The 20,659-nt window shown below is 37.9% G+C and overlaps 1 protein-coding gene across 1 annotated transcript in view; it reads right to left on the bottom strand.

The window, feature by feature from the left end:
- kif6 (kinesin family member 6) overlaps positions 1 to 20,659 on the bottom strand; it is a 44,153-nt gene that overhangs the window by 16,201 nt on the left and 7,293 nt on the right. Inside the window, exons 6-14 of the mRNA XM_056477047.1 lie at positions 20,604 to 20,659; positions 19,426 to 19,632; positions 15,871 to 16,014; positions 15,667 to 15,753; positions 13,254 to 13,357; positions 9,757 to 9,862; positions 5,621 to 5,753; positions 3,447 to 3,623; positions 1,588 to 1,690 (exon numbers count right to left, since the gene is read on the bottom strand). The exon at positions 20,604 to 20,659 is cut by the window's right edge and continues 74 nt beyond it. Coding sequence (XP_056333022.1) covers positions 1,588 to 1,690; positions 3,447 to 3,623; positions 5,621 to 5,753; positions 9,757 to 9,862; positions 13,254 to 13,357; positions 15,667 to 15,753; positions 15,871 to 16,014; positions 19,426 to 19,632; positions 20,604 to 20,659 — 1,117 coding nt within the window. The remainder of the gene's footprint in view (positions 1 to 1,587; positions 1,691 to 3,446; positions 3,624 to 5,620; positions 5,754 to 9,756; positions 9,863 to 13,253; positions 13,358 to 15,666; positions 15,754 to 15,870; positions 16,015 to 19,425; positions 19,633 to 20,603) is intronic.

Here is a 20,659-nt window from a genome sequence, read left to right as displayed (position 1 = left end):
TCCGCCAGTTCCTGCCTCAAAATGAGCGAGTTTGAGCTACTTCTACATTAAGGTAGTGTTCAGAAAAAACAAAACCCCAGCAAAAAAAAACTCGTCACAGAGGAACATAAAAACGTTATTGGCAATTAGTGTTTCAGAAACATTAATGCAGAAGTATAAATGCATAACATGCGCCGTGGGTCACGCTGATCACTCGATGCAGAAGTCTAAACCAGGCTTTACTAGGCTAGGTTCCACTAGGCTACATGATTTTTCTGACCCTATCAATCAAACGCAGATTCGCCAGATCTCGAAATGCTTCTGAAATGACCGATGCTTGGAATCATTTTAGGCACGTGACCTGGGTTTTTCGAATCACTTTTTGTGATGATCTAAGTGTTTCGAATCATGCTTAGGTGCAGTGTTTTGAAACACTTTGGGATCTCGACACTATGCTGAAACGTCAGTTTCGTGTCAGCCATCCCTAAATAAAGGTATCGATGTCTAGTTGATTTGACTGTTTTTTGTTGTTTTAAGATGCAGTGAAACCAAACAAAATAGTTATTGAAACAAACTTAGACTAAGGTATACAGATGTTAAGTTGCCGGCAGTGCACAGAACAAGTGACATGGAAGTGTGTTTAAAAGTCAACAGGTGAGCCTGTGACAAGACATTTTCTGCAAATAAAGGAGAGGGAGATTTTCTTTTTTCTTATTAATTTATTTTGTGTTTATTTATTCATTTAACATTCAAAAATAAGTATTCCAATAGTAATGAACAGCAAACCACATGTCAGCTGAAGGTATCAGGCAGAACATGTGTATTTCAACAACTGGCTAGACAAGGATGCAGAATGAAGATACAATGTTTGCAAGGTAGGGCACAGAACAGAGATATAGCGACAAAGACATGATTGGAGATGACAGAACATGAATGCAGAAATGTGACAAGACAGAATAGACGTTTAGAATGAATAGGAGAGCAAATCAGAGAGGTAAAGGCAGATAAAAGAAGATAAAGGCCCAATCCCAATTCTACCCCGTAGCCCTTCCCATTACCCCTCGTTTTGCACGTTCACGTGAAGGGGTAGGGGTGTCCCAATTCTCTTTAGCTTGAAGGCGTAGGGCTAAGGGAAAGAGCTAGATACCCCTTCGGACTGAGATTTTTCAGGACCACACTTGAAACCCAGGGGTAAGAAAAATTCCCAGAATACACCAGCCACAACGGCAGTATAGCTTCACCCGGAAGAAAGGAGATCTACAAATTAGTATTTTTTGTCATTATACAAAAATAGAATTGGGATTGGGCCAAAGTCATGTCATGAATAACTAGACTACCTCATCAGCCAAAACAGGGGAGACATGGAAGCTCCCACCCCAAATATCTGTAAATAATGAAACAATCAGGAGTAATGGGTAATAGGAATGGAAGAGGCAGGTCTATGTATAACTGTCCATTTCCAGTTTTGCGTCATCAGAGAAGTGGGTAAGGAATGATGGATATAGAAGAGGAAGAAATCACAAAACAAGAACAGACACACTAAACACTGAAAACACTAAGATAACACAACAGTCAGGGCAGGATTCTGACACTGTTGCATACACTGACCTTTGCTGCAAGACAGCTCTTTTATCTTCGATTGATAAATGGTCTTTATGGTCCCTCAGAAAGACTTCAAATACCTCCTGCTGACCTACAGATAATTCTGGCACTGGAAAAGAAGGATGCATAATGTTAAAGTTTTGAGACTGTTCTTTTTTTAAATACTTAGGGTGCTTTCACACCTGTAGTTTCAATGTTTGATTGTTAGGATGTTGCTTTTTGTTCGTAGTGCGATTTGCTTTCACACAGCAACGTTTCTAAACAGGCCGTAACTGTTAAAACTCCTCACAGTCAGAGTTCCATGATTTGTTTTTATGATGATGAGCAATAAAACAGCATAAAAAAGCCATGCTTTCAATTTTTAATTATAAGACATTCACCCCCACAGACATTGCCACCAAAGATATACTTGAATATTTCAGTTGTCCAGAGTTTGAAATTGTTTGTCGTAATCTATCTACTGCTTGTATTTTTTGTTACAAAAGATTATGTTTTATTATTATTTTTAAAAGTCCATTGTTTACTGGCTCTTAAAACACACAGACACATTTGTGGTGGGCCTAAAGGCTGCAGCTGTGCTCACTGGATTATACAAACCGGAGAATACAGAAAAATGGAGGAAGGTACTGACTGATAAATGGTCTTTATGGTCCCTCAGAAAGACTTCAAATACCTCAAATACCTCCTGCTGACTCTTACATGGTTACGTGACCAAAATCAAACTTGGGAAAACGAACAAGAGGATGATCAGGTGCGCATAGGTGAGAGAGGCTGTCCTCACTCACGAGGGCCTTGGTGATGTGATGCATGGCATGTGTATTTAAAAAGCTAATGTTCAGCAACTGTGCATGAAAGTTGTAACTGGTGCATCTAGTTCTCTAAAGTGTGATGATCACTTTAACCATTCATTTTACAGTTTATTAATAGGCCTAACCAATCAAATAACAATTCACTCAGCTTATACCAGAGGACAGAAAATAAGCCACTGACAAGCCATCCCAATAAAACATAAGCACTGTTTAATAACCCTGTTTTTATTATTATGGTTTTAGGCCCCGTTCACACTAATACATTTTAGTTTTAAAACGGCATTTTAGAATGAAAACAATCCATGAGCACAATGGTGTTTCACCTAGTATCTCTGTCCACACTACACCACTGAAAACACACATTACGTGACCACACACACTCTGTCGCTGCAGCGTATTCGCACATCTGAGCTCCAGGCAGTCAGCAGGTGCTTTGAGCATACCTCCCTGAGTGAGAGCAATGCAGGTCGGACTGCTTATCAAGGATCTTCCACTGGATTTCATCTCACTATAGTTTTTAAACGTAATATTTAATTCATGTTGTCTCTATCTAATGGTCTTTTGAATCTATTACTTGCTGAGAACAAGGGGTAAATGGTTAGCATAGATTTTATCGAGAGAATAGCTGTGTTTATGTGCTTTATGAAGGCTGAAAAACAGCGTTGATTCATTTGGAGCAGTGTCTTAGTCCACTAGATCCTTTCAGAGGTGCGCCCAGCTATGTGAGCTCATAAACTCCTCCAAAAACTTAACCTGGATGATGGAAGCATTCAGCGGTGCAACTGTTGTCGTTGTAGGCAGGAGGATTTCCCCCCGGGACACCAACAACAGGTGCTACATCATAATCACGCCCCCACAAGAGCAAGCTCCTGATTGGTTAACGAGGCGCGAATGTCAGAATTACAGATGAGCAGCCAGTCATGCTCAATCATATCACGTGCTCCTCTTGAAATGAGTTTATGAAACTTCACTTTGTTACGCTTTAGAAGAGTCAAAAACTTACATACAGCATCTTTAAGTAAATGTCAAACAACAAAACTGAGATCTTGTACTCACCTCTTTTTCCAGTCATCAGATGCTGAGCATGTATGTCACCATTAGAGCTGTCAAATTTTGCACTCTCTGCTCCCTCTAGCGTTGTCGGTGATTGTTTTTTATTCTGTGGCTTTGTCATCTGAGAAGTGACATCTTGAAGTTTCTTCTTTTCTCTTTTGAGCATATTCACCAATATACCTGAAAAGCTTAAGTTAAGGATAACGATTCTGACATGGTGATACAAAGATAATCAAGCGCAAAGCTATGATTCTGGTCTTCTTTTAAAAGTCTGTAAATATCACTGCAACCAGCAGCAACATACTCTTCAATTTATGGTGCTGTTGCAACTGGGGGAAGATATTTGGAGTCCTTGAGCTCTGGATGCTCTCATTTACCGGAATTCAACAAGTTTAATGCATACTCCTTTTACTAGTTTTACAGTGCATCCGGAAAGTATTCATAGCACTTCACTCTTGATTTCACATCTTTTCATTTGTTTATGTTACAGCCTTATTCCAAAATGAATCAAATTCATTTATTTCCTCAAAATTCTACACACAATACCCTATAATGACAATGTGGAAAAAGAGTTTTTGAAATTGTTGCAAATTTATTAAAAGTAAAAACCTGAACACATGTACATAAGTATTCACAGCGTTTGCCGTGAAGCTCTAAATTGAGCTCAGGTACATTCTGTTTCCACTGATCATTCTTGAGATGTTTCAGCAGCTTAACTGAAGTTCACCTGTGGTAAATTCAGTTGGTTGGACATGATTTGGAAAGGCATACACCTGTCTATATAAGGTCCCAGGGTTGACAGTGCATGTCAAAGCACAAACTAAGCATGAAGACAAAGGAATTGTCTGTAGACCTCTGAGACAGGATTGTCTCGAGGCACAAGGCTGGGGAAGGTTACAGAAAAATTTCTGCTGCTCTGAAAGATCGAATGAGCACAGTGGCCTCCATCATCCATAAGTGGAAGATGTTTGGAACCACCAGGACTCATCCTAGAGCTGGACGGCCATCTAAGCTGAGTAATCGGGGGAGAAGGGCCATAGTCAGGGAGGTGATCAATAACCCGATGGTCACTCTGTCTAAGCTCCAGCGTTCTTCTGTGGAGAGAGGAGAACATTAGAGATAGACAACCATCTGTGCAGCAATCCACCAATCAGGCCTGTATGGTAAAGGGGCCAGACGGAAGCCACTCCTTAGTAAAGGGCACATAGCAGCCTACCTGGAATTTGCCAAAAGGCATCTGAAAACTCTGGTCTGATTAGACTAAAATTGAATTCTTTGGAGTGAATAACAGGTGTTACGTTTGGAGAAAACCAGGCACCGCTCATCACCAGGCTAATATCCCTACAGTGAAGCATGGTGGTGGCAGCATCATGCTGTGGGGATGTTTTTCAGCAACAGGAACTGGAAGACTAGTCAGGATAGAGGGAATGATGAATGCAGCAATGTACAGAGACATCCTGAATGAAAACCTGGGGCGACGGTTAGTCTTCCAGCAGGACAATGACCCAAAGCACACCAGTGATTAATATTATTTATATAAAAAAATGTGGCATCCCGGTGGCGCAGTAGGTAGTGCTATCGCCTCACAACAAAAAGGTCGCTGGTTCGAGCCTCGGCTGGGTCAGTTGGCATTTCTGTGTGGAGTTTTTGAATGTTCTCCCCACGTTCGCGTGGGCTTCCTCCCTGTGCTCCGGTTTCCCCCACAGTCCAAAGACATGCAGTATAGGTGCATTGAATAGGTTAAATTGTCCGTAGTGTATGAGTGTGTATGGATGTTTCCCAGAGATAGGTTGCAGCTGGAAGAGCATCCGCTGCATAAAATATATGCTGGATAAGTTGGCAGTTCATTCCGCTGTGGTGACCCCAGATTAATAAAGGGACTAAGCCGAAAAGAAAATGAATAATGCATTAAATAATGAGCTGTCTGCAATGAAATACAAGGCAACGTAAATGTATTTGCATTTTCCATATTGTCCCAACTTTTTCTGATCTGGGGTTGTAAAATAGGTCAATAGATGGAGGGGCTAATATAGTAAAAAATGTTTCCCAAAGCATCAAGCACCTCATATTATTAAGCCTAAGCACATGGTAATAAGGCTAAAAATGTATTCAAATAACTACAGTATGACAAAATAAAATATTCTTTGGCCTCTATAAATGAACTGAGAAAAGGATACTGATCTCATTATCACGGTGTGCCAACATCTCCTGCAGTTTTTGGACATCTTCATGAGATCGTCTCTCTTCTCCATCAAGCATGCCTGTTAATGGAATACTACTGCCAGCACAGGGTTTCTCACGCACTCTTGCCTGAAAAGGAAGGAAACTTTTAACCAGTGAATTTTGATTATGTCCGCTAACACACAGCAGCACAGATATTCACACGCATAATGTTAATAAAATTAGATAAAGGCTCAACATATAGTGCCCTTTTTTAATTCCCTTTTCCATGCCTTCCTTTCTTTCCTCTAACTCCCCCTACTGGTCGCTGAACTACATCTCTTGTTTTTCTGACACAAGCTTTTTCATCTCAATGGACCACATCTCAAGATCCTCAACACAAAACTAAACAGTACATATGTGTGCCCTTCCGATTGCAATTAGTGTTTTAACAATGTGAAGATCACTTTTAGGCTTCAACATCACTTCATGGTTTCAACAATAACAGGTTGCAAGGTTTAGTGCGGTTTGGAAAAGTGAAGGTATTAAAACCACTCACATTTTCTGTTATACCATTCCTATGATGTAGATGAAAGTTTTTTAACATGTTTGTGACTATTTTATTTAGTTTTTTAGGGCACATCTCTAACAGAAAAGCACCCTCCACATCAAAAGCTACTGGTCAACCCACAATTCAAGAACAATTTGAAAAACAAATTGCAACATTTGCAATTTGAAAAACAATACAGCAACATCCAAGCATGCGGTAGACCTGAACAGTGTAGCGTCTTAATATATTTCCAACGAAAATAAAGATATACAAAGATGCCTTTGCAAGTTGTAAAGAAATCTGTGTTTTTGAAGCAAATAAAGATAGCAGAAGTCAATGAATTGTTTTAATTATTTAGCCTGACATGTTTACAGTTCCAAAATATTTGAAATGTGTTTTAAAATAAAAATATATTGTGTTCAATGGGGAAAACATTGTTGTTGTTTTAGCCAGAAAAGACCTAAAAAAAGACCTTATTTTCAAGTAGTAGTCACAATACAGTGATGCTGTGAAACCAAGATATATATTTTTTTCAAGGTCATCATACTATCAGAATCATACACTGGATCTTGCCTAATCACTATATAAACATACAGTGCATCAGGAAAGTATTCATAGCGCTTCACTTTTTCCACATTTGTTTATGTTACAGCCTGATTCCAACATGGATTAAATTCATTTATTTCCTCAAAGTTCTACACACAATACCCCATAATGACAATGTGAAAAAGATTTTTTGAAATTGTTACAAATTTATTAAAAATAAGAAATCTAAAAAAAATCACATGTACATCAGTATTCACAGATTTAGCTCAATACTTTGTTGATGCACCTTTGGCAGTGATTACAGACTCAAGTCTTTTTGCATATGATGACACAAGCTTGGCACACCTGTCTTTGGGGAATTTTGTGCCCATTCCTTTTTGCAGTACCTCTCAAGCTCTATCAGGTTGGAAAGGAATCGATGATGTACAGACATTTTCAGGTCTCTCGAGAGATCTTCAATTGGATTTAGATCTGGGCTCTGGCTGGGCCACTCATGGACATTCACCGAGTTGTGAAGCCACTCCATTGATATTTTAGCCGTGTGCTTTGGGTCATTGTCCTGATGAAAGATGAACCGTCGTCCCAGTCTTACAGTAGGTCAAGAGCACTCTGAAGCAGGTTTTCATTCAGGATGTCTCTGTACATCGCTGCATTCATCTTTCCCTCTATGCTGACTAGTCTTCCAGTTCCTGCTGCTAAAAAACATCCCCACAGCATGATGCTGCCACCACCATGCTTCACTGTAGGGATGGTATTAACCTGGTGATGAGCGGTGCCTGGTTTTCTCCAAATGTAACGCTCAGTCCAAAGAGTTCAATTTTAGTCTCATCAGACCAGACATTTTAGGTTCTTATGGTCTGAGAGTCCTTCAGATGCTTTTTAGCAAATTCCAGGTGGGGAGTGGCTTCCGTCTGGCCACTCTACCATACAGGCCTGATTGGTGGATTGCTGCAAAGATGGTTGTCCTTCTGTAAGGTCTTCCTCTCTACACTGAAGAATGCTGGAGCTCAGACAGAGTGACCGGGTAATTGATCACCTCCCTGACTAAGGCCCTTCTCAACCGATCACTCAGCTTAGATGGCCAGCCAGCTCTAGGTCTTTCACTAATGGATGATGGAGGCCACTGTGCTCATTGGAACTTTCAAAGCAGCAGAATTTTTGCTGTAACCTTCCCTGGCCTTATGCCTTGAGACAATCCTGTCTCAGAGGTCTACAAACAATTCCTTTGTCTTCATGCTCGGTTTGTGCTTTGGCATGCAGTGTCAACCCTGGGACCATATATAGACAGGTGTATGCCTTTTCAAGTCATGTCCAACCAACTGAATTTACCACAGTTGAACTCCAGATAAACTGCTGAAATATCTCAAGAATGATCAGTGGAAACAGAATGTACCTGAGCTCAATTTAGAGCTTCACGGCAAAGGCTGTGAATACTTATGTACATGTGGTTTTTCAGGTTTTTTATTTTTTAATAAATTTGCAACAATTTAAAAAAAACTCTTTTTTCACATTTCTATTATGGGGTATTGTGTGTAGAATTTTGAGTAAACAAATGAATTTAATCGATTTTGGAATCAGGCTGTAACATAACAAATGTGTAAAAAGTGAAGCGCTATGAATACTTTCCGGATGCACTGTATATATACACTGACCCTGTGGAGCTCCCAACCAACAGTTTTGGTGGAAACAGGGGAGATGAGGTGCACATTTAATTCTGCAGTAAGTTGGGCAGCTGTGGTTTTATGCTTTTTTTTATACAATCACCCAGACATCCCTTTTAAAAATCTGTCTCTTGCGTCCAGAGTTACTCCTGTTGGATGCAGTTAGTCCTTCTTGTTGGTATGCTCACATTACCCTGGATATAGTGTGTCCAAGAATTTGACACATGCATTCAAAACATTTGATTAATTTTTTTAAAATAAATAAATAAACAATAAATAAAAAATTTAATCAAACAGTTTTAGAAAATAATTGTTTATTTATTTGGGGTGAAATACTGATGTTGATAAAGAGATTTGGTACACATGACAGACGGCAGCACATTCACTTGATTATTTCTTATAATAGTAAGCACTGGCCTAGTTATTAGGTTACCTTCAAAAGTGTAAGTGAAATAATCAAGTAGAAAACATTATAAATCTTTAAGAATACAAATGCATGAATGACCAATATTGCATCATATAAATCATTGTTTTTTTTTAAATAAATTTCAACGATTAAGCTTGCTGACTTGACTGAGCTTCCATATCATCAAATTCGTGCTTAAAGCTCAAAAAGTGTTCATGTAGGCTGCGAAAATTTAAATTAAAAAATATATTTTTGATACAACTCATTATAATGCTTTATGTATTATGTGAGCTTTCATTTTCTCCATGTCACTCGAATAAATGTGAGGCTGCGCCCGAAACTGCATACTTCCGAACTATACAGTATGCTAAAATAAGTATGCCAGCTGAGTACTATGTCCGAATTCATAGAATTTGAAAATCAGTATGCAAGTACCCGGGTGACTTACTACTTCCGGTGAGATTCTGAAGTGCGCATCCCATGATGCCCCGCGAGCAAATTTATGAATGGGAGTAAAGCGATGCAACTGACACAGGTAGGTTAGGTGACCATGACAAAATGGCGGATGTAGAACGTTCGAATTTCATTCATACTGTATAGAACGTACTTTTCTAACGGCCAAGTAGTACATTTAAATTAAAATGGCGGTTTCGGACGCAGCCTGAGTGTTTTGAATAAATATATTCAAGATTTTGAAAGGAAATTATTAAGAAAACAGCCTAATCTTGACAGCAACAGATCTTATCAATGTCCCAATGGTTTGGGACTAGTGGAGCTGTGCGTTGGTGGAGTTGCACTTCAGTGGTTGGCATTTAACAATGACATTTACATTACACTAAACTGCAATAACTGAACTGAAGCACTTTTAATTTACTAGAACCTCCTTTATGTTGAGCTGCTTTGACACAATCTACATTGTAAAAAATGCTATAGAAATAAAGATCAATGGAATTGAATTGAATCCATAAATCGATTAATCAATTCACTCACCTTTAGCAAAGAGAAACAAAACTGGATTTTTCTCATATCAGGCCCCAGGTCTAATGTCACTTCACAGTCAGGGTCCTCCAGATATACATTCACACATTCTTCCAACCTAAAAAAAACAGGAATAATTCTCATGTGTCCTCCTACAAAACAAACATTAACACACAGAGCAGTAAAAGTAAACTGCAGAATTAAACAGCTTAGGTGTCCTCTTAAGAATTGTTAGGCTGCATCAATCAGTGTAACTGGAGCTAGGAACACTTCTCAAAAGACAATGTAATTTTAATGGCATCTACACTCATGTTAGTCTGTCTTTTTCTTCTTAGGTGATCGATGAGGCCTGTATCCTGAGCAGATGGTTGGTGTGGTCATCAATGAGTCAACACTGATTCCTGCAAAGACCACGGTGACAGATGAATCTGATCCACTGATACAATCAGCTAGTCTGAACACCTGCCCAATGACCTACTTGGACCTTCACCTTTCTTCATGACAGACACCTATAATAATGAACCCTCCGATGTCCAGACTGCAGCTCTGCAAAAGACGTTTGGCCAAAGGAGAATGGGTCATGATGACGAACCAAGCGGCAACCTCCCGCTCTCCCTCGGGGAGCCAATACGTAAGTAACTGAAACTGTAATTCATCAAAATTCCGCTAGTCCTGGCTCCATAATAGAGCAAATTGCAATTGAGTCCACTGTTAGAATGGCCAACTTTACAGCAGAAAAAAAGGTGTTTACAGCCTGGTACAAAGAACGATTTTGGTTCATATAGCTATTATTACCCTCCATGACAACTGTGAGGGGGGTGAATTTTTTTATAACTCATCCATTTCCTTTATATTAGGTTATATTAAGTTTGCATAATTAAGGGCGTGGCCACTTGAGTGACAGCTAGGTCTTGCTGGTCGCCGTCACTTCACCTCAGCTGAATCCGGCAGATTAGCCACTGATCTCGGCATATTCATCGTATTTTTGTGTTGTTTTATGTGGCTTTACACAGTCAGCTGCCTTTTGGACTTATTTCTTTCAATTATCAGATGATATGGGATGCTGTGTGCATTTAATTGTGCTCACAAACCATTCACGTGGCCTCCGTTTCCAATGTGAGTAAAGTTATATACTTGTATACCATCTCTATAAATGTATTTGTTTTATTTAAGATCATTTCTCATTAATATTTTTCTTTAGACCCGTGAAGCACTCCAGAATGTGACAGATTGATTAGCTGTAGGCTCTAGAACAGTCATCTAAAGCGTTATCATACAGTGTTATGCTGGAGTTCATCAATAGTCTTGCATTTACTAACACACACTATATCTGAAGTGTTTGGAAGTAATTTGCGTTTTCCCCCTGTTGAAAAACGTCATAAGAACAATGCTTAGTGGCTCAATGTATTACTACAGTGTTTTTGAAAGTCTAAACACTTTATTGATATAGTGTACAGCCAAGCACATGTGGTCAGAACACAAAGGAGTCGCAGGTAATAGAGTATTAAGCGTTTTTCACAAAGTAAAGTCTGTATGCCAGGACTAAGCAAAGTGCCAGCAGGTGTCTGTAGCTCCGCTCACTCCGCCTCTTTGCCCTTGTTTGGTATCCCACCGTGGGTGCGATGACGCTCGAACAAAATGGCGACGGTTGGCCGCGCCTACTTGTAGCTTCTTTAGCAGTGTTCAGAAACCTATGGGTGACGTCACGGATACTACGTCCATATATTTTACAGTCTATGTGACCAACTGAGCTTGGTTTCTTTCAAGTTATTTTTTTTCTTCCCTCACTTCCTTCAGTTGATTCTGCTAGCGTCGCCTCTGGCTTGCTTGGCTGGAACTGGTTGAGCTGCGCATCGATAGAGTTGCTCTTCGGTGATCTGAACTAAACTGAACTGAACTTCAACAGAGACATTTATACTAAACCGTACTAAAGCATTTTCAATTTAACTAGAACTACACCAGCATTCTACCACTACTCTCATCCCTGCCTGAATTGCTAGAATGTTCCACAATTTTAAATATTATGGCTTTTACTGTGTTCATCTATGTTATTTTGTTTTGACACAATCCACGTTGTAAAGGCGCTATTGAAATGAAAAAATAAATTGAATCAAAAAAAGTGCATGCTGCTCCAATACAATAGGGAATTAAATATAAAATAATTGTAAAGGATGTGAAAAGATGACTGATAGGGCATGTGACTAACCAACAGAATGGTCCATTAATAATTAAATAGTTCCAAATGTTGCTTTTAATTTACAAAAACATTGTTGTGGTCAAAGGTTTACATATACATTGCCATACAAAAGGACTGTATAACAATACAAAAGGTCTGTATTGTTTTTTTCTGACCTAAATAAGATATTTTACATAACATATGACCATTTGGGTACCAACATAATAATAAGAATCAAGTGCATGTAAACTTTTAAACAGGCTACTATTTATAAATTCAAATCAATGTAAAAAAATCTGATTTATTTATTTATATATCCCATTTTCAGAATCTGGAAGTAAACCTTTGACGTAAACTGTAGTTAGAAGAACTGGGACGTGCTGTGGAAAATTCTGTGGTTTTGGCACCAGTCATATCCTGGAAAATGTTTGATTGAAATAAGGATTTGAGGATTTGATGCTAGAACTCTTTATTGAGTGACTCAGGTCTGTAAAGTCGACTCACAAATCTTGGCAGTACTCCACATACACAGGCCCCCAAATTTTTCTAATGCGAAGCTGGATACGTTATCTATGCCTTTTAGATTCTGGAAATGCTGTCATGCACGTGTTTTGTTTTCCCTTTCAGATATTTAAATATTTTAAGCAGTTAAACGGTTTTAGCCTCTAGCTACACATGTCATTGCAGTCTTTTGTTGCTATTTATATATTTTGAGCACCCCGTTGTCAGTCAGAAAATATCAGAGGAGCAGTTTTGTCTTATCTTAAATAAGAGAATTTGAGTTCTCAAATGAGCATAATTCCTTAATAAAGATCTAAATAAAGATCAGGTAAAATATTCCACAGATGCAGCAGTGGTTTTCATCTTGTGAGATACTTGATCAGGTAAAAACATCCATTCATTCTCCTTTGGCTTAGTCTCTTATTTATCAGGGGTCGTCACAGCAAACCACCAGCAAACTATTATGGCATATGTTTTTATGCCCTTCCTGTCGCAACCCAGTACTGGGAAACACCCATACACACACACACACACACACACACACACACACACACACACACACTCATACACTACGGCCTATTTAGTTTATTCAATTCACTTATAGCACGTGTCTTTGGACTTTAGGGGAAACAGGAGCACCCGGAGGAAACCCACGCGAAAACAGTGAGAACATGCAAACTACACACAGAAATGCTAACTGACCCAGCTGGGACTAGAACCAGTGACCTTGCTGTGAGGTGACCTAACCACTGAGCCACTGTGTCATCACCAAGTAAAAACAAAATAAGCAAATAATAATAATAAAGCAAAGTTAAGAAATACAGGTTCATACTGCTGGATTTCTTCTTGGGTTAACTTGTCACTTCTTTGCTCGCCAGTCATCAGAGCCAGCTGCTCCTTCAAAGACTGATTCTCCTTTTTTAAATGGACAATCAACTGCGAGAAAAATACAACACAAAAATCTCATTAGCAGGCAAGAGGCTTGAATTATTTCTAAAATACTGTAGAATATATGTTGCCGATATACATTTCCAAACATATCCCCCAATAATACAAGCTTGGAATGACATTACGGTTAGTAAATAATGACAGACCAATTAAGTATTTAGAATTAAGGAAGATATTAAAATCTTCTGAGAGATTCAAATAAGTTTGCTAGTTTGCAAAATAACTAGTTTGCAAAAACTATTTTGCAAACTAGTCCTAGATGTTTTTGGACAAACTTAACCGAACAAGTATAGAAATATTCCAAATCGAATAGAGTAAAGCGGTCTAAATAGCAAAATGTATTAAAAGTTTATGTTTCATTGTCAGATGCATTTTGAAATGTCTGGAGTGGGAGGGCAACTTCTGCTAAAATGGCTATAGCTTATGAACAGAATAAGATTTCTTTACAAATTCAGAATATATAGGCATGAGTTCAATATGTGTTCACATTAAAAAATAAATGTGTGGCATTTGGCCACATGGTGATGCTATCGGGTTTTGCATCTCGTATATCACACTGTTTCACACATACACACAGTATATGCATACATAGGATTTAGTTCTGGGCTTTGGCTAGGCCACTCAAGAACATTCACAGAGTTGATTTGAAGCCACTTTATTGCTGTGTGCTTTGGATCATTGTCCTGGTGGAAGATGACCCGTCTCCCCAGTCTTAGATCAAGAGCACTCTGAAGCAGGTTTTCATTCAGGATGTCTCTGTACATTGCTGCATTCATCTTTCCCTCTATCCTGACTAGTTTTCCAGTTCATGCTGCTGAAAAACATCCCCACAGCATGATGCTGCCACCATGCTTTACTGTAGGGATGGTATTAGCCTGGTGATGAACGGTGCCTGGTTTTCTCCAAATGTTACACCTGGCATTCACCGCACGTCCCTGGTGCATACAGACCATTAATTATGACCATTAAAGAATGTAGACAAGTGAACTGCTCATGTTTTCAGTATTTTGGCTTCATCCTTTAAGCTTCTCTTTGCAGACAATACATGGGTTTGGGGATGTTATAAAAGAAGCCTGGGAGAAAGCTTTCTTCGGGTAAGAATGAACTCCAATACAATCTAAATCATAAAGCAAAGCTCCACACTTTGGGTCAGCTCTCTACAGATAACACGTTCAAGGCCGGAAACAAGCAGGTTCAGCATTATAATAGTGGCACGAAACTACAAGAATTTGCACAGGGAGATAAAGCACTTATGCCAGATGGGTGTGTGGTGTTGTCCTACGAAATGACAACAGAGAAACAGTCGGTGCTTTACATTAGCCATAAACGCTCAAAGAGAACCATCTCTAGAACCATCTGCCTTTCTGTAGCTTGAACGAAGTCTATAGGTGCGTCACAAATTGCATACTTATGCATTATTCTACGCCATTTTGTAGTATAAATAGTGTAAGTAGTCCATTCACACTGAAAACTCTAAAAATAATAAGTGTACTTTAATTACCCGGATGATGCATTTATTCGACCGGTAATACGAAGTGTGGAATGATGGACACTTCACGCACTTAATGACCGCAGTTTTGCACAAGTAGAGGCGGAGCTATCAAATGCACATGTTGGATAACTATTTATTTTGGATTGTGAAAGCAAAGTTCTCCTACGAGAGTGATTTATAGCGCCTCCCGATGGTCAATGCTGTTATACTCATGCCAGGTATTATTTGGTACTTTGGTCATTTATTTCAATAATTTGGCAACCGTCAAACGTCATCAGGGAAACGGTGTGAATTTCCGCTTAGTAAAAAAGCATTGTGTTCCATTTGGGACGACACTACATAAATATACTATGCTGTTGAGTGTGTAAGTGCATGAGTACATAGTGCATGAGTGCATAGTGTGCCATTTGGGACGCAGCTTATATGTTTCGTTTGATAGCTTTTTGTAGTATGACTGTCCATAATAAAACTTTAGCTTGAACACATATTGAGCTCAAACTTTTATATTTAAAGTTTGGTGGAGATAACTCATTTTATTCATGAGCTACAGTCATTTTAGCAGTGGTGGCCCTCAAGCTTTGATTGTTTTGGTGCCCTGATGGAACTGATAGTGCTCTCAAAGAGAAGAGATTAGCTATTTAAACAGACCAAGTAAAAAATAAATTAGTTGCAAATTATTTTCATTTTAGTTTCATTGTTATTTAGATTTTATTAATAAGTTGTTGTCACTCCCTCATTACACATGTAACCCAACTAATGCTATACTCTTAATTCAATAATACAAAAATAACTTAACCAGACTCACCAGAGCAGGATCAAGTTCTTCATTGAGTAAAGCATCATTCTTAATCAAAGCCACTCTCTGAGCAAAACGACATGTGGATAAAGACTCCTGTGAGAAAAAAGAAATAGAAAGAGCGATGTGCAAGAGTGATGGGAAGAATTCAAAACAAATGTGTAGCTTTTCATATAAAAGAAAAGATGTTAAAATTGATGCAGAGATATGTACACCAATGTTCTTCTTCTCCACAGATACAGTAGCAATCATGGTGGTCATGCAGTTACCGCCCAAACTGTCTCGAAGTACAGAGGTCATCATGGAATTGCGGTAGGGGATGTGAGACCTATCCTTCTCCGACAGGGCTATGATGACCTAAACCAGGCAACAAACAGAGTTCACAAACTGATGTTTTCCCAATCTTGCTAAAAGCAGTTCATGTCATACTATAGTAACAGTCAAAGTAAAGTCCTTCAGTCTGTACAACCATGTAGGTCATTTGTACACTTATAAGTTCTAAATGAGTGATCATACTGAGAATAAGACCCAATCCCAATTCAACCTCTAGCCCTTCCCCTTACCCCTGCCCCACATTTTGCACGTTCACATGAAGAGGTAGGGTGCCACAATTTTCTTTAGCTTGAAGGTGTAGGGCTAAAGGGAATGGCTAAATAGTCCTTCAAACAGAGATTTTTCAGGACCACACTCGAAATAAAGGGGTAAGAAAATTTCCCAGAATACACCAGCTACAATGGCAGCATAGGTGCACATGGAAATAAGGAGGTCCCCAAATTAGTATTTTTTTGTCATTATTACAAATTGTTACAACAAACAAGCACATGTTTTATTATATTCATAGCCACGTTCGTGTTTTACCGTCATGGTAAAATAAAAACCGCTAAATTTCGCTATCTATAATCCATAATAATAACTCTTGTATAGCAGTCCTGCTGACACTCGAATACCCTGTCTAGAATTGGGCCAAAGACTACAGAATCTTCTTTTAAAAAAACATCAGTCAATTTTAAAACATAACTTTAAATGACTTGCTTGCACTAACAACATATCGAATGTTCAATATTTTGAATACTTGAATTGATGAACATTTAACAAGCACACATCCATAATTATGCATATCATTTATTGTTATTTTTGATGCCATTTGAACCACATAAACAGCATTAATCAAAAGGCATTTGTAATTAATTTAAATCATACAATCTAACCTTAACAAGCTATCAAAAGTTAAACAATAATTATATGTTTTGTGCCCTTTGTGATTTGTTTTGGGTTTTTGTTTTTAGTTTTTCAAAAAAAAATTTACATTCTAAAATTCAGTGATTTCAGTTTAATTTTTGATTTACTGATTTAAAGTGTTGTGACATTCAGCATTATAATGTCAGTTGCATTTTAATGAATTGCTTCCACAGTTAGCTTCAAAATAACTTCTTGAATCTGCAGGTTATGAACCTCCAGAAGTTTGCAGACATTATAAGAAACTCTCTGTTAAGACAAGCTTAGACTCATGATTTATATTTTGAAGGTTTGGGTCAGATTGACAGGAAATGTAATGTTTACAATGTTTATCCTCGTGTTAACACAAGTAAAAAATAAAAAAAAAGAACTGGCTACTATGGTGATACCTAATTGCTTATAGTAGTAATTTTCAAGGCTTTTGCAGTGAGTATGTAAAATATATTAAAAAATAGAAAAAAATAAAAACAATTGAATAAAACTAATTTTTAAGCAAACATCGGCTCAATTTGAGTTCCTGTAGCAACAAGCACAACATGATTCTTGAAGAAAAATAAAATAATTAAAACTAATTTGATAATTTAAACACAATGAATTTAAACATGTTTGTACTTTTCAGCATTCACAATCCCATCAGTTCAAACAAAACTGCCATCACCACTGCAAGCTCAGACCCGGACAGAGCCCCCACCATATTTCTTTGAAGGCTGTAATCGCCCAACTCTCTTCAAGTTTAACATGTCAGAAGATTAGATTAAAAAAAAATACCTGCGCTAACCTGTATGTTCTGGTTGCATTCTAATAAAGGGAATGAAAAATAATTATTTCTGGTCATTTTACAACCCCAAATTAGAAAAAGATGGGACAGTATGGAAAATGTAAATAAAAAAAGAAAGTGGTAAATTCTAAATTGACTTTGACTTGTATGTTATGTTATTACAACAAACATTTTTTATGTGTTTCTCATGATTTTTATTGTTTTTTTGTTTTGTTTTTTCAAAATAAACACGTATTACAATTTTGGTTCTTTGGTTCATTCCTTTTCACAACACTTAAAAGACATTTAGAGACTGAAGACACCAAGTGATGAAGTGTTTCATGTGTAATTTTGTCTCATTCCTCCTGCAAACAAGTGTTAAGGTGGACAGGTTCTTCGCCACAAATTCTCTATTGGAGACAGGTCAGGACTGCAGACAGGCCAGACAAGTACCTGTATTATATATCCTCTTCCTTTGCAGCTTGATGTGTGCAGAATGTAGTTTTGCATTGTTTTGCATTGTTGCATTGTTTTGCAAAAGGCAGCAGCATATTGTGCTCTAAAATCGCTGTACTTTTTAGAAGTTCAAGTTACCTTTGCCAAGGGCACTGACACAACCACATACCACGACTCACCCTGGCTTTTGGACTTGTGCTGTAAACAGTCTGGATGATTCTTTTCTTCTTTGGTCCAGAGCCCACAGCGTCCATTTCTCCCAAATAATACTGATTCATCTGACCACAGTACACATTTCCACTGTGTTATGGTCAATCCCAGATGCCTCTGAGCCCAGAGAAGTCGACTGTGGTTCTGAACACTGTTAACATAATGCTTCCTTTTGGCACTGTACAGTTTAAACCGGCATTTGTGGATGTAACTGCGTATAACTACTATGCAGTGCTGCCTGAGAGATTGGAGATTCTGGTTGTTCAGCTTAGGCCTGTGCCTTTGCCCTTTACACACTAAAATTCCTCCAGATTCCTTGAATCTTTTAATGATGTTATACATTGTTGAAGATGAAATATTCAAATGTTTTCCTATCTTTCTTTAAGGAACATTGTTTTTAAACACTTTAAGAACGTTCTCACATATTTGTTGGCAAACTGGTGATCCTCGGCCCATCTTTGTACCTAAAGGACTAGACCTTTCTTGAATGCTGCTTTTGTACCAAATCATAATTACAATCACCGGTTGACAACACCGGTTTCAAATAACATCATTATTTAATCAATTTACCTGAATACTAGCCCTAAACTGCTCCTGTCCCAACTTTTTTGGACTGTGTTGCAGGTCTGAATGACAGGAAATATGACCAGACAAAACATGAAATATTTTGTTTTCATAGAGTCTGCAATGAAATACAGGTCAAAGTAAATTTGTAAATTACTACTTTTTTATTAGCGTTTTCCATACTGTCCCAACTTTTTCTGATTTGAGGTTGTACAATCATTAAAGATATGGTGGCCTTAAACTTTTGCACAGTACTATATGTAGATCTGTTCTAACATGCTAATGACAGACAACGATAGGTATACCCCATCACAAACTACAAAAGAGAATCTGAAATAATTCTGCAAGCAATATAAAATTCTAGGTTACAACAACAGATGAAATTAGAAAGACATATTCATATTATAATGTTATAATTTTTATATATATATATATATATATATATATATATATATATATATATATATATATATATATATATATATATATATATATATATATATATATATATATATATATATATATATTATTTTAAATCCACTGACCTGCTCCAAATAATGAAGTGAGAGGTTAATATATTTCGCTTCTGTAAGGATCTGACCTCCCACACCTGTCTTTCCCACTCTTTCAGATCCCGCAAGGTCCACCAGGTGCAGCTTCGAGCATCGTACTCTGGCTGAGCCCAGCTCTTTGCTGCACAGGTGAATGGTAAAGATGCAGTGAGACCGTGTAGAAGCCTGGTTCATAGGAGTCTACATGAAGGCCAAAGCAAAGATAAAAGACAAGGGATTAGCAGAATTACAACAAATAACAATGGTCTACTTACTACCTTTGAATATTTCTGTCCCCTGTAACATAAGGGTAGAGTTATTCTAAGCCTCAAAGGTTAATAACAGTTGTAATTAGGCTCAGGAAAGGAAACAAACAAATATATAATGGCACATGTATTTGTCCCGAACTGTCATGGTACGAGCCTCAAAGTTCAGTTCACACACTCGTACAATGAATACAGTCAGTCCAGATGTCCAATCACTTAACAGAAAAGACAGAAAAGACTACAGCAGTGCAACAACCGAGGAGCCATTCACAAAGAATACGTCTTTGCATTTGAAAAATGAAGACACAGTTCTCAGGAGTGGTTCCCCCCATGTTGCCATTGTCATGCAAATTTGCTACCCCATAAACAGAAGCATGCAACATTAGTCCCACTTTCGAGTTCTCCAGATTGGTCCAATGCTCTGAAACTGACAGTATGACAAATGTTTTTAAAAACATCTTTTGCTGCATATCCTCTGGGGTATGTCTTGTAAAATTATCTGCATTTTAGTTTTGTTGTATTTACATTGAATGAAATGTGATCTGTGTATGTTGGGGGTGACCTGTGTCTCAACTCCTACAAACTGATAGGTGTGAACTAAATGACCCTTTTATTATAGGTGGTGACCCTTTTAAAATGACAATTGATATAAACAAAACAACAGCTGAAACATCTGAAAAGAAGTTCCTGCTAAGATGAGTAAACACAGAATGCTTTGTTTGTAGTTAGTATAAAGTACTGTCTCACAAGCAGATCTTTTTAGGGATATCCATATTTGTATTAACAGTTATTGACTATTGCCATTGACTGTGAACATGGCCAAAGAGTGGTATACTAATATTGAGCTGCATTCTAATTTAAAGCTTTTTAAATATGACATTTTTATACATGAACTCGTGTCCTCACCTCTGCAATCATACGATTAGTGTCTCCTAAAAATAGCAAATTCAAAGCTTCTTCTT

This window comes from Danio aesculapii, chromosome 17 (assembly GCF_903798145.1).
Source record: "Danio aesculapii chromosome 17, fDanAes4.1, whole genome shotgun sequence".
NCBI lineage: Eukaryota > Metazoa > Chordata > Actinopteri > Cypriniformes > Danionidae > Danio > Danio aesculapii.
Note: the sequence above shows the minus strand (reverse complement) of the source record. Positions and strands in the feature narration are given on the sequence as shown.